This window comes from Mus caroli, chromosome 13 (genome assembly GCF_900094665.2).
Source record: "Mus caroli chromosome 13, CAROLI_EIJ_v1.1, whole genome shotgun sequence".
NCBI classification, from domain to species: domain Eukaryota; kingdom Metazoa; phylum Chordata; class Mammalia; order Rodentia; family Muridae; genus Mus; species Mus caroli.
In genome coordinates this window covers 32,260,709-32,275,228 of record NC_034582.1, presented here as the reverse complement: position 1 = coordinate 32,275,228, position 14,520 = coordinate 32,260,709, and the positions used below count along the sequence as shown (strand labels likewise).

Here is a 14,520-nt window from a genome sequence, read left to right as displayed (position 1 = left end):
CCCCAGTGGAGACAACCACTGTGCACCCACATTTTGCTACCACAGAATTAGGTAGCAAATCCTCTACTTGCCCAATCTAAACAGCCGTGAAGTTCACCTCTTCTCTGGTTCCATAGCCATGCTAGAAGACTAAAACAGCACCCTGTGAAGAAAACCTTAGCACAGAGCCTGGTGCATGATGCAGGTCCAGTATGAGTTAGTTTCACCTTCTAATCTAGTGCTAGTCTTGGGATCAGATGCTAGAAAGGGGGAGCAGTGAGTGATGCTGGAAAGAGACGAACGCATGCAGCAGAATCCAGCTACCATTAACTGTCAGCCCCAGAGATGACCATGGAGGCTAAATAGGAATGGGGCAGGGTCAGCCATTAAGAGAAGAAGACACATACCTGTGAAAGAGAAGCTGGGGGTTGGCCTGTGATATACAAAGGTTAAGACATATCATTCAGCTCACCATGAGGAAGGCTACCGAGGTCCACGGTCCTACTCCTTAGCAAGAAGGTGAGACAGGTGAGACATGCTCTCATTGCTACCATAGTGCTCAGAGTATTTCGAACTCTGGTTTTGCCCAGAAAATTAGCCAAACTTACAACCCCCCTCTTCAGTGTAAACCTTTCCCTCCACAAAGTGCTACTCTGTGACATGTAAGCCTGAGCCCATCAAAGCAGAGAAAATAGCCTACTGTCTTCCCGGTGCCTTCAGAACAATCCAGCAATAACCCAGAAAGCCTCGCTAGTGGATTTTTTGGTCTTCTTGCTGTACTGCCTGACCACTCACGGCTGTCACATACAACAGCCAGATAAGCAGCTGCCATAGTCCTCGAGTAGCCATGCTCTTGCATGCCTCCTTATCTTTACCCACTGTGCTGAAAAGAGGGCTCCTGTGCCTCCCAGGCAATCTATGGGTGTTTCATGTGTCATGTCTTCAGGCTCCACATGACAAATGCCTGTCCCAGCACTGGTGATCTACAAATCTATATCATGATAGCTCTTCACTTACCCCTCTATACCTGTGAGTGAAGTACTCTTTCTGAGTGGTGCTTAGCCCAATGTCTGTCCCCAGGACTCCAAAGTTGTGACATAGCCAAAGGGGTGGTCACAGGGCTGTGCTCTCATGGGTCAGCTAAGCTGAGGACACTGCACAACAGTTATAACGACAAAAGTTCTGCCTTGTGCTGAAATTAGCATACCTGCAAGTGTCCCTCCTCCAGATCCTCAGTGCCTGCAGGGACACAGTCCTAGTGATACAAAGGTGGCAAGACAGATGGCATCCCTGCCCTTCTGGAGTCTGTGTCTCCAGAGGAAGGTGACATAGCACAGGGCAAGTACTGTTCTGAGGAGAAGGAAAGAAAACTAGAAATTTGTTGGTGTGAGGACTGGGGTCTGGGGCTGCATTCTCAGAGTAATGAGAACCTTGGAGGAGAGGGTATTGAGATTATGGCCAGAACAATAAGAGCGTGCTTCATCCAACATGAAAGGACTAGTTAACATCATAGTGTCCAGGAAGGTAATAATGTTGACCCTGCTCTTACAAAATGCAAAGGCATCTCAGAAAGCAAAGCCTGGCTCACCAGTAAAAAGATAGCTTTTTACTGGTGCAGGGACACCAGAGCACTCTTTATAACTGCTGCAAAGCAGGGACCATTCTCTCAGGCCCTGACAAGCTTTGCCATTCTCTCCTGCCTGGAGTGGCCTGTCAGCCAGCAACTTCCCCACTCACTGGACAGGAGGAAGGTAGAATTTGCACTGTCAGACCAACCTCTCAGGTTGCTCAGAGCGCAAGCCTCGCTTTGCCTCTCTCACACACCTGGGCCAGCTCAGCTCCTCTCTCCCTAGGCAGCCCCTCTCTGGTTCTTGGTTTGCTGCTCCAACAGACTTCCTGTGCTTTGGCTAAATGCATACTTGGCCTTCATCCAAAGTGATAATTGTTAATGTTCTCCTTCTCATGGACCTGTTTGCCAGTTGATGCTGCTATAAAGTAGTTTACTGAACTTTCGAGGCTGGGCTCTCCCTCCTTCCTTCCCTTCCTGTCGTCCTTCATTGGCTTCATTAACATATGCTGGAGCCAATTCTAGTTCTAGACTGATTGTTTCTGGCACGTTCTCACAGTCTTGACAAAAGAAGTTTATAACACACACACACACACACACACAGAGCCCTGTAATGTACATACCCTTATATCACTGATGGTATTCATAGTGCCTACCTTGTGGTTGTTATGGGGCTTAGCAGAGCTGTTGCAAGCAGGCACACATCCCATGGCCTGCCGTGTAATTAGCATTTAGTGATAGTTTATAGCATCCATTACCCTCCCCACCATTATTGAATTCAGTTATTCATTATCTGATTTAATTTTTAGTATAGTAGAAGATAACATCTTTAAATTAGCACAATTAGAAAAGCCAACATTCTTATCTTAAAGTGATTTTCCCGCACCCAGCCATTCTCATACCTAGCTTTCATAAGCCAAAGAATTTTTGCCTCTATTGTTTCATCTCTATTCTCCACCATGAAAGAAGCTATGGAGTGGGATGATTAGGGTGAAAAAGAAAAGGGCAGTCCATCTTTTGCACTTCCAACAGCCTGCCTGTGCAGCCAAGTACTTCATTCAAACTTTGGAGGTACTGCTGCTATTCTACAGCTTGTCAGGTAGTCAGGGTCTGAGCACAGCCCCACCGTGTGTGTGTGTGTGTGTGTGTGTGTGTGTGTGTGTGTGTGTGTGTGTGTGTGTGTGTGTGTGTCTGTGTGTGTGTGTGTGTGTGTTTGAAAAGCTGTGTATGGAATCGTACCTTGCTCATGCTAACAAGGGTTCATTCATTGAGCTGTATTCCCATCCCTTGGTTTCTGAGGCAGAATCTCACTAAGTAGCTCAGGCTGTCCTTGAACTATCTTCCTGCCTTGGACCCCCAAATGGAAAGATTACAGATGCATACCACCATGCTTGTCTTCTCTTCCTCCCTTTCCTTCTCCACTATCTCTCCTTCTTTCTCCCTAGAAGAGACCCTTTCCCTCTCTTGCCTCTCTATCCCTACCATTCACCCAGAAACTTACCATAAGACATTTTGCTCAAACCATACTGAAGCTTCACACTTTATTAGGGCAGAGCAACATTTCAACAGTGGTGCCTCAATTCCTTGTGCTCAGTGAGAGGCAACTGGAAGATTTTGAGCTGACAAAGTTGTAGGGCTGAGTACCTTCATGAGCTCAGCAAAGCTGTTGACCTTCAACAGGTTGAATCAGGCTTCCTCCATGGGTCTAACCCAGGAATTCTTGGACAGGTTAAGATTAACAGATGACCAGAACCTAGTACCTTGAAGTAGCACACTTTTGAAGTTAATGGGCACTGCAGAGGTGTAGAAGGGCATAGAAGGATCCATCCCAGCTCAAAAGTCATCTCAAGAAAGAGAAAATGGAAGAACTTAAATAGGAAACAGACTGAAGGAACAGAAAGGCCCATAGCTAGTAGAAACATCCGTGATAGGAGTTGACATATCAAGTGGCCACTATCTCCTAAGTCTTTGCTTAGAGGACCCTAATCCTAACTTCCTGACAGGGACTCAGAGAGGGAAGTAATTTGACACTTGCCAAGCCCAGAAATAATAGCCCAAGAGATTGGTCTCTTAGTAGCCTTCCAAACAGATATACCCTGCCTAGACATCAAGTATCCAGCCTGGCAGGCCACTGCCTATCTGGGAACTTGGTTTTGCAGAACCTAACCCATTGATAGTGGTTATCCCTACCTTTCTATGCAGGAGAGGTTGATTGGCTTTCAGAGGCCATCAGTCAGCAAGGGTAGCACCGAGTGCATTTCAGGTCAGTGTCTTCCCCATGGGGGATATTCCCTTTCATTATCTGTTGATCTCTCCTAGGCCAAGAAGAAGAGAGACTAGCCCTTGAAACTGCTCTGATGTATGGAGCCAAGAAGACCCTCAACACTGAAGGTGTTGTCAAATCGAGGTCTGATGTGACCATGAACTTTGATGTGGAAAATGCTGTGCTGGGAAAGGACTTCAAAGTGACTATTACCTTCCAGAACAATAGCTCCAATCTGTACACCATCCTGGCCTATCTTTCTGGCAACATCACCTTCTACACTGGGGTATCCAAGAAAGAGTTCAAGAAGGAGTCCTTTGAAGAGACACTGGATCCCTTTTCCTGTAAGCTAACTAATGTGTGGGTCTCTCCAGGACTTGTCACCTGGTTCTATGTCTCACTGTCAATCCTGTCAATACTCTGGTTCTCACCAGATCTCAGTGTCAGGGGCGGTTCTAGAAAACACCCAATCCTCTTATCTTTGTGGCTCGTGAACAGAAATGAATGTTGAAATCTTCTAAGCTTAGAGTACTATGAGTTGGAGAATTTAATGGAAACTCATCTCTTGATATTTAGAACGTGTTCTATGAACCCACAGCACCAACATCTCAAGCTTTGGCCCCACCAGACCTCCTGAAACAGAACCTGCATTGAGATCTGAATTTGCCACATAGGCTATATCCATCTCAGGCATGTTCTGTAATCCCTCTGTAAGTTGTATACTAAGGCAGAGTCTCCCACTAAACCCTAAGCTCACCAACTCTACCTAGACTATTTACCTAGTTTGCACTGGGGGTCCCATCTCTGCTTGCAATTGCAGGTAATCACCATGGCTAACCAGCTCTAACATGGGTACTGAAGATCTAGACTCTGGTCCTATGTTGTGTGGCAAGGGCTTGATACATCGAGCCATCTCCAGTTCTGCCCCCACCCCAAGCTATTCTTTTTATAACTGATCAGCCTGATCCAGGGATGACCACTGGAAGAAAGAGCCTAAGAGATATTAGGCCCCATCTCAAAATCTTCTCAGGGCTATACCTAGTAGGGTCTCTTTCCTGTTCATTCTCTCACCTCCCATACAAATGCCTAAGACTTTCATTGCCAGAAGCAATGAATTTGGGATGCTTGAAGCAGGAAAGGACTGGCATGCTGCAGGATGCATTGAGAACTGCAATTTTGAAAGGTTTCTTTTTTTTTTTTTTTCTGAGTGTATTAGGTGGACTCAATATTCAGGCCTAAGTTGGGCACAAAAAACAATAATAATAGGGATAACTATAGGAAGAGAGCTGAGTCAAAACTATAAAGCAGTTGACAATTTGGGGCACTGTGTCTCTGGACCCAACATGTGGTACAGAAATAAAAAATAAGAAGAAGAAGAAAGGGATATAGAAGCAATAATGTTCCTAAAGCAGAGACAAGCAAGCAGGCCCCACCCCACCAACACCAACGAGCCAATCACCCATCTCTGTTGTTCTTGAGCTCCCTGGCCCCAGCAGAACCAGAGAAAATGAAAAACTATTCCTAAAAATTCAGATTCCAAGAAAACTAAATTGAAAAAGGCAAGTATTTCTAACTTTGATGATGTAGCTAGCAGTCGAGAAATCACCATAGCATTTTCTTTGGAAACTAGATTTGGCTTTTTTTTTTTATCCCAAGAGATAGGAAAGGCTTCTCACCAATAAAGAGTGTTCCACATGAAGGACTGAAGGGGAAACAGCTTCCATGCTTCCTCAGAACAGACAAGCACATTGATTCTGGAAATTAGATAACCCTAAAGATGAGGCATGACTGTATCACCTCTAGATCTGTGTCCCTGGGCAGGTTGCCTGCGTGATCTCATTTGTATATGAGAGCAATATCACCCACACTACAGAACTGTTAGCCCATTCCCAGCCAGGCCTGTATTGTGGCTAATCTTGATTGGCATACCTGGAAAGAGGAAACCTTGTCAAAGGAATTGTTTGCATCAGTTTGGCCTGCACGAATGTCTGTGGGACATTTTCTTGGTAGCTATTTGATAGAGAGGGGCCCAGCCCAGGGTGATAGTCCTGTATTGTATAAGAAAGTTGGCTCACAAGCAGAGGAAGGAAGGCAGTAAGCAGAACTTCTCTTTGGTCTCTGTTTCCTCTATTCCTGCCTCTGGGATCCTACCTTGAACTCCATCCCTGTCTTCTCTCCACTGTGGCCAAATTTTCCTTTCCTCCTTACGTTATTTTTGTCCATGGTATTTTAACACAGCAACAGAAAGCAAACTGGAGCATCCAGGTTCTAAAATATGCTGGACACAGGGGAGTGCACATCTTTGCAGAGTTTCTGGTCTTATAGAGGAAGCAGGCAATAAAGAACCAAGCAAGCTAGCAAGTGCATCATTTGATTATATGTGTAATAGGAAAATACAAGACAGACTAAGAAGGAGAGACATGTTAGCCTTGCAGGCATTGCAACCACAAAATGAAAGAATTATCTCTCTAATTGGGTGGTGTGAGACAGAGAGACCTGACAAAGGTTATCTGAGCCATAAGAATCCCATGGGTATCATAGGATATCTAATGTGCTGAATGAGACACAAAGGATGAAGAACCATTCTTGTTTGACTTGGCATGGTCCTCAGTGTGAAAAATGATGATAGGAGAAGGTGGAGTCTTTAAGAGGCAGCACCTTGTGGATGATAACTAGGATATGTGATCTTAATTGGCCTTGAAAGGGTTGGTACTGGTCTGTGGAGTGAGTCAATTCTTGGGAAAGCAGCTTATTATAAAGTAGGGCTGTTTTGCAAATAGGGCCCCTTGTGCACATGGCTAGTTCCCTTCCTGTTATGTCAGCACCATGCTGTTTGAATGCTCCAACCACTAAAGTCCTGAAGATAGAGTTCACCTGATTGACCTGTGCACATGAGAGGAAGGGGTGGATGAAACTCCATGAGTGAGAGGTGTGAAATGCCTTGGAATTTCTGTTACCTTGCAACATGGTGGAAAACTCTGGCTGGGTTTATATGGTTAAAGACATGAAGGTAACAGAACCTAGATCCTCCCATGGGCAAGGACATTGAACCAATGGGTGTGAACTGGGGCCCTGAGTGGAACTATAATTCATCACATCTCTCTACACCAGAAATAGAGCACAGTCCTTTTCCAACCTCACATGCACCCTTTCAATCTTCCTTGTCTCCTTAGCCCAACTAAAGGATGGACTCAAGCCATTCCCTGGCTGTAGAAGCAACACAACCAGACACGTCAGCCTCACGCTTGCTCCTGGGCCTTCTGCATCATGACAGATTGTATCCAAAACACACCTTTCCTCTGAAAATATTAAAAAATGAGGGGATAACTCTATATGAGTTAGTGGATTAAAATGATGTAATGTATTTCTCAATTGAGTCATTCATGTAGGGACCAAACCTAAGCCCAAATTTATTTTAATACAGCTCCATCAGTCAGACCACTCAGGGCTTGTCCCAGATAACTTCAAGGGAATTAGAACCTCATTCTTCTTTTGCTAATTTACTAATTAATGTAAGTAGGTGGCATCAATTGCATGCAATAAAACGCATGTTGCAATCTGAAGTCAATCCTAGTCATTTGTAAAATCACACATGTCTGACCCTAAGCAAGCATCCTCCAGTGCCTCTATTGCAAGTAAAGTTTTCTAAGGAGAATGAGAAGCAGACTTTTCAGATTGGTGATTAAAGGGAATGTGTGGGCTAGAGTCAGCTTGGGAGATTTGAATAACTTAAACCAACCAGTACCTTCAAAGGTGCTATCATTGTCACTTGGCTATATTTAGTTGTCTTTGCTTTTTGGAAGAGATGAGGCAGCTCCAGCCTGTGTCTCCCTTGGCTTTCCCCAGACACCATAAATGATGTTGGCAACCTCCCATCTCCACCACTCATACAGTGAAAATCTATTCCTCCTTCTCTTGCCGCGTTTAATAAACTTTATCTAGAACAATTTCTTGTGCGGTGGCACAACATGGCACTTATATAATGGACTATTTCAGGAGCAGTGTTCTCTGGGGCTCTGGTGCACAGTCCCATTTCTTCAGTGCTGTGATTGAGAGAATGGTCTACCTCCAAGAAGAAGGGAGCCCTGGGGCTGAGACTATAAGTGGTGATAAGAACCCCTGCAAAGATGGGTACAAAGAAGATGCACAAGTCTTGCTGCCCTAAAGAAACCTAGTAGCCAAACTCATTCCCCTAAGAAAAACCAGAAGAAAACCACTGTTTATTATTATCCCTGGAAACATCAAGGGACAAAATGCACTGTCTCTAAGGACATAAATACCTGGGCTCAGCCTACAGAACTGCCCTTTGGGCTCTAGAATCCTGGGCTATGGGAAATGGAGCCACAGAGTGAGCAAATGGACCCAGGCTACAGATACAACTCTGCATCCTCAGCCCCCATGGAGATTGAAAGAGGAGTGAGACTACTTCCCATCCTCCATGCCATTCTGCAGGGCTTATTCTCTACCCTGAAAGCTAGCAGTAAGGTTTCCACACAGAGGTCTTCCCAGTCACAAAGAGGAGAGAGGGCGCTCGATGCTCCTTTTCTGCCATCTTGGGATTGCCTTGGCTCAGGTCAGAGCCTGCAGGGTTGAAGCTCCTAGGATTCACCTTTAAGATCTCTGTTTACCCTTTCCATTTTACAGCCGCAAAGACAATGCTTCGAAAGTTTGACAACTCTTTTCTGTAGTAAGACCTCACTGACTATTACATTTCCAGTGTATTCTTTCTTCACCCATGAGACAGGAGAGCTTGTCCCTGATTGACTCCTTGTATCTGCCTTTTGCTGTTTTCCTGGTGACTTGTGTGCTAATGAGGGGAGGATGGGAGAGGGCACGTGAGCCATATGCCATCTCATCCAGGTCTTGATGTCGGCCTTGTTGGTTTTTCCTCCCTTCAGCCAAGAAAAAGGAGGTGCTGGTCAGAGCGGGCGAGTACATGAGCCACCTTCTAGAACAGGGCTTCTTGCACTTCTTCGTCACGGCACGCATCAACGAGTCCAGGGACGTCCTGGCCAAGCAAAAGTCCATAGTGCTGACTATCCCCAAGATCACCATCAAGGTCAGTGAACATCACATCTCAGACAAGAAAGGAGGGCAAAGTGCTTAGTCAGTAGCCAGATTGTGTGTGCATGTGGGGGGGGGGGAAAGGAGGGGGTGCCCAAAAGACATAATGGAGCTAGGATCTTCCTGTTCTTTGAAAGAAGTAAAATATTCTATATATAGTTGCATGCATATAACACTCCTCTTCTCTCCTTATTTAAATATATAGATGTGACTGCAGATATAAATATAACCTGTGGTATAAACACACTTGTGGAGGAAGATAAAGATGTGTGATAGAGACAGAGACTCAGAAATCTCTGTGTCTTCAGAATAAAGTGGGTCAGGCTTACAGACTACCTACATTGTCCCTTCTGCATCTGGGGCAGTAATGTCATTCACTGAGGTATGACTGTATGCAGTAGGATATGCAAGCTGAAGTGTAGAGCTGGGGAGCAGTAGCTGAATATACATATGCCATTATAAGCGCCAGCTAGATGAAAATATAGAGGATCCCCAGGTCTTCAGAGAGCTCCTTCCTGCCTTTTTCCTGTTCACAGTCTACCCCACATACCAAGATGACACATTTTCTGGCTTCTGTCACCATGGCTTGTTTTTTCCCACTTGGATCATGGCTTTAGTTGTGCAGAGAGCACAGAGTTAGTTGTTCAGGTAGTACAGGGTATTTCTTCTCAAGTTGCTCATGGGGACGGGTAAAGGAAAGCCAGGGGAGTGGGTTACCTGCTTCTCAGCAGCATAGGCTAGCTTCTGGTGGCATCAGTAGAGAGCCTTACCAAGACCCCTTCTAAGCACTGGAAGCCAAGCATCTAGTGGTCACCTTGGAGAGTGGCATTATATGCCACCTGGATGTGGCCTTAAACAACTTCCCTGGTGTCTGGAGAGCATTTGTCTCTGAAAAGACTGAGTAATTAGTATAAATCCTCCTAACATGAAGTATCCTAAAGTAACCAAGTAATCTAAGTGGCCCCAGGGATGGGACACTGGGCAGGAGTGAGAGTTGAGCTTTGTTTCTTATGAACCACTTTTTAAGCTAATGGCTATTGTGTGGCATTCACTATGGCTGCTCTGCTTGCTTATATACTGGACCCTGGCAGCTGCTATCAAAGTATCACATATATAACTGAGCTTTCAACACTCAATAAACCCTACAGGTAAGCACTACAAATGTTTCTACTTTATATGTGAGAAAACTGAAGTGCAGAAGGCCTGTAAAACTCGTGCAAGATTGCATCATCATCAAGATGTAGAGCTAGGTCTCTAACCCCAGCAGTGCAGTTACAGAAGCAGGATGAGAACTGCCTCATCCACTTCTTCTCAAAATCTGGTTGTGTGTAGGTGGTACATGGAACACCCCACGATGAGGCTCACACAAAGCTGAATATGTATAGGGCCTATTGAGGAACAGAATGTCAGACCCTCTACCTCTAGGGAGGTTTATGTCATTCTCTCTCTTCTGTTCTTGAAATGCAGTCACTTACCATAGACCTGTTGTGATTGGTACTGTCTGCACAACAGGCCTGAAGAGGCAGAATGCAAATGAGGCTGAGGGAGAATCAGAATTCTGTAGGTAGAGTCAGAAACAAATGCTAAACAGGAAAACAGGGCACTTGGGTTACTCCAGGAGTGCCATCTTGCCACGAGAGCATGAATTCATTAGCTGGGGGCACAAGGACCACAGCAGCAGGAGGCACACTGGCTCTCCATAGTCAGAGATCTTGAAGATGTCCCTCAGCCACATAGCAAAGGCATCTTTTGCTGCTCTGAGGGGGATGTAAGCAGAGCCTGTGCCCATGCTCAGATCTCTGCCTTTCCCACCAGAGACAGTTCTCATGTTCACCTCATTATGAAGCAATGGCTTGTCCCTGCCAAGATCTCAGGAGAAGCTTTTCCAAGCTGTGAAGTGTTCAGACCACAGCGCAAAATAGAATTTAATTGCACCACTGATAATAAAATGTGTGTAGAGAAGAAACTGATACTTTTGATCTTTTGGGGTATTATTAATTAGAAAGGTTGGACTTTTTTCTATCTTTTAAGATCCTTTAAGAGCAACTGAACTCCCCATGGCAGAATTACAGAGGTTTCATTCCACATGCTAGTAGACCAGGGCAGGACTGGAACCAGAGTTGGTCGGGTTCAGTTTGGGTTAATTTGCATGACAGAGCAGGGATTCTGGTTCTGTTGGACACTCAGAGTCAAAGCCATTTTCTGAGAGAGAAGACCTGATACTGTCCAGGGCTAAGACTGGAAAAACTGTAGATGAGACACTGTCACACAAGCCCTAACCATTAACCCCACTAATTTCATGGTTAAAGTAAATCCAAACAGGAAATGAGATGTGCCAGGGAAAGGGACTGCCCACCCTAATGCCACTCAGATATCACCCAGCTGTGACAGATCCAGATTTCAGAAACTGTGGGAATGGTACTAGGCACCTGTGACACTGGAGACATAGTAAAACAGAGCTGTATCCTTCAGAAGCCAGTCATGCACTGGAAGTGATGGCGAGGGCTCAGGAAGGGAAGGAAGGGCCTTGCTGTTGGGGGTACTGGAAAGATGGTAAGAAAATACTCTGTTGGACTGTTATGTGGGAGAGCACTTCAGAGAATTAAGTAAGATAAATGGCATAAAGCAGGAACTCCAAACACACTATAAGTACAAAGTCCACAAGGGTTCCAAACACGTGGTCCAAAATTACCTACAAGATGTCACCTCATCAAATGTTAGGAAAATGCTAGAATACTTTGTCCATCCCTTTGAAGCATGGATGGGCTCACACAAGACTGAGCCTCTTACAGATGCTGTGTATGGATAAACCAGGCACAGGGTAAATGTGAAAGAGGTAGTTAGGAGGACAGATCCTTCCAGCTTCATTCTGCAGGCAAGAGGAGGAGGAGGAGGAAGAGGAGGAGGAAACCAGCATGCTGACAGTAGTGACAGCAGCTGAGAGATATTAAACACTGGAATTTTAGTAATGCCTGTGTATCATCTTATCTGAGAGATAGGTATTACTGTAACCTTCATTGTACAGAAACCCAGAGAAGTTAGTTCCTATACAACAGTGACCAAACCATGAGCCCTGCAACCAAGGGAATTTAAAGCTGTTTTCTCCACAGGACACCCATGTAACCCTACCAAGTCACTGAGCCTCCCAGAGTCTGTTTTTCCACTGAAGTGAGAATGGCAATGGCAATTCTTTCATCATGGCATCCTTGTGTTGACTGGGCCAAGGATGTGTGATAACTATGTCACAGTGAACACTTGGTACATGATTCTGGATCTTAACTATAGTTGCTTCTCTTCATAAGTGACTATCTCATGGACATGCCTGATCAGGGAAGGACAGAAACCCCTCTCCCAGATCTCTCTTGGTGTGATGTGACCTTTGGGACACATTGTTCTTCACACTGGGACTTTTATAGGCAGCATAGACAGGAAGGTTTATGGGTTGCAAAGTTGGGAGATCACAGCTCTGATGAATTATCAAGAATTTAGACCAAGGGAATAGGCTGTCATCAATGAATGGTTATCATTCCACCATCAGAGATGGAGAGAGATACATCTAGGTACCAGAGAGAAGTATGGGGAATTGCTTGGAGGGTAGGGTAGATCACAGAAGTGGCTTTGTTTATGGTAGAGGTTGGGAGCCAAGGAAGACTAAAAATAGGCTGAGTAGAGCATGTAGAGACATTTAGAGTTGAGTCTAGAATGTTTTGGATGAAGCTTTGTCATTGGCTTCATGAAAAAGACTTTGGTGGAAACTGCCTTCCAACAGTTATACAAAGTCTTGGCCCCAAAACATTGCCTTCTGGGACTCCTAGGTTTGATCCCAGCAATGGAGCTGCTTGAAAGCTAGAATCTAGATGTTCTCCACCACCACTACCCCCAGCTAAACCCCAATCTTCCTTTTTAGTGCAAATCTAGACATCCTGGAATGATACTAGATCTAGCCATCTGAATCTAAGCTACATCCACCAAATTACATGGGTCAGTAGCCAGGTTCTTACATCATAATGGGCACATCTTGGGTTTCATTCATCCCCATGGCAATAGAGACTGGGTTTGAGTTAAATTTGTCCCCATTTAACTATTCCCAGCATCCACCCCTCATGAGTCATGGTGTGTGATCCTCATATGGGAAATGGCAGGGGGAGACACTTGTTAAACTTTAATGAGCATACATCTCTTTTTCCGTGCTATCAAAATATTTTGATGAGAAAAGTATATTTTATTAAAAGCAGACTTGGAATTTTTCTCTGCCTTTCCATGTGTTGATTGTCAAAAGCTGCTTTAAGTCTTGGGGGAAAAGGCTCCCTGGCATTTTAATTGTTCGTGAGCAGTTGCCATTTGGAGAAGAGGGGCCCCAGAAGGAAGCAAGCTGGTCTGCAGACAGCACATCCATTTTTCAAAATGCTGTGACCCACAGTGTGTGAGCAGCGATTTAACAGGGTTCTCTGGTTCTCAGCAATGAAGGCTCCTTATTCCGAGGCTCAAGATGAGCGGCGGCAACTGTGCAGGAAAGCGGGCAAGCCCGGTGGCATGGCAGGCTTCCAGACCCACATTCCCACCTAGAAGGCACTGAGCTAACAACAGCTTTACAGCTACTGTGGGGATGGTAAGAAGAGGTCACATGAGAAGTGTCACTGCTGACCCCCCCCCCTGAATAAAATCAAGGGAAGGTCCCATCTCATCCAGCACTTACACCTACATAAGCTGTGTTCATCCAGGCTCAGAGAGAGGAGTCTACCCACTCACCACCAGGCCCATAGCATGATGAAAAGCTTCACCCACTATGGAAAGGGATACTTCCCTATCTGGACAAGGTCTGTCATGATTCAACCCCATATCCATTTCATCTAACTCTATATACTAACATGGTTTGTCTCAATAATTATCATACTGTTATGCTCCAACTAGAGCTTTTCATTTGATGCTATGATTCATGCTAAGATTGCCAGGCCATCTTCAAATCCTGACTCTGTGTGTCTGTGAGGCAGGGAAGATGCCAAGGTGAATTCTGGGGCCATGTGCCTCCGGCATCCTGACATACACCTGTGTCTCAGATGGAAAATTAAAATTGGGGGAAACACTTGAAATACAGGCAGTTTCCTGAAACACTTACCAGTATCTAAGTAAGGGATGATAAGGCTTCTATTTGTTCTACAAGGGCCTAAATGTTCAGGGTTTTTCATTAATGGCAAGGAGAAAAACAAAAAAAGTGTTCTTATTATCCCTGAGCCCCATACCTCAGGTTTGGGAGCTCTGACTACTTACACGTCTCAGTGTGTCAAATATATACATAATATAAAATATGTATTTTATTATATATGTTATGTTTGTTGTATTTTGTTATATGTATGTACATATATCATGTGATATATACTTCATATATATCAACTAGAAGGAGGAAAAGAAGACTCTGGACCACAGTTTCAGAGTGTCAGTCTCTGGTCAGTTGTTTAGGCTGCATAATGATTGGAACATATAGCAGAGGACTACAATATCCAGGAAAAGATGAAAGTAGGAAGAGGCCAGGGTCCTAGTATCTCCTTCAAGAACATACCCCTAGTGACATAACTTTCTTCCACAAGTCTTAATGTCTTCTTAATGTTCTTAATCCTTTTTTTTTTTTTTTTTTTTTTTTTTTTTTTTT

General features: G+C 44.7%; 1 protein-coding gene across 2 annotated transcripts in view; it reads left to right on the top strand.

Moving 5' to 3' along the window:
* The window catches only part of F13a1 (coagulation factor XIII A chain), a 170,823-nt gene that overhangs the window by 136,137 nt on the left and 20,166 nt on the right, over positions 1-14,520 (top strand). For both annotated transcript variants that reach the window (XM_029484978.1, XM_021180809.2), the window contains exons 12-13: positions 3,866-4,153; positions 8,708-8,868. In XM_029484978.1, coding sequence (XP_029340838.1) covers positions 3,866-4,153; positions 8,708-8,868 — 449 coding nt within the window. The remainder of the gene's footprint in view (positions 1-3,865; positions 4,154-8,707; positions 8,869-14,520) is intronic.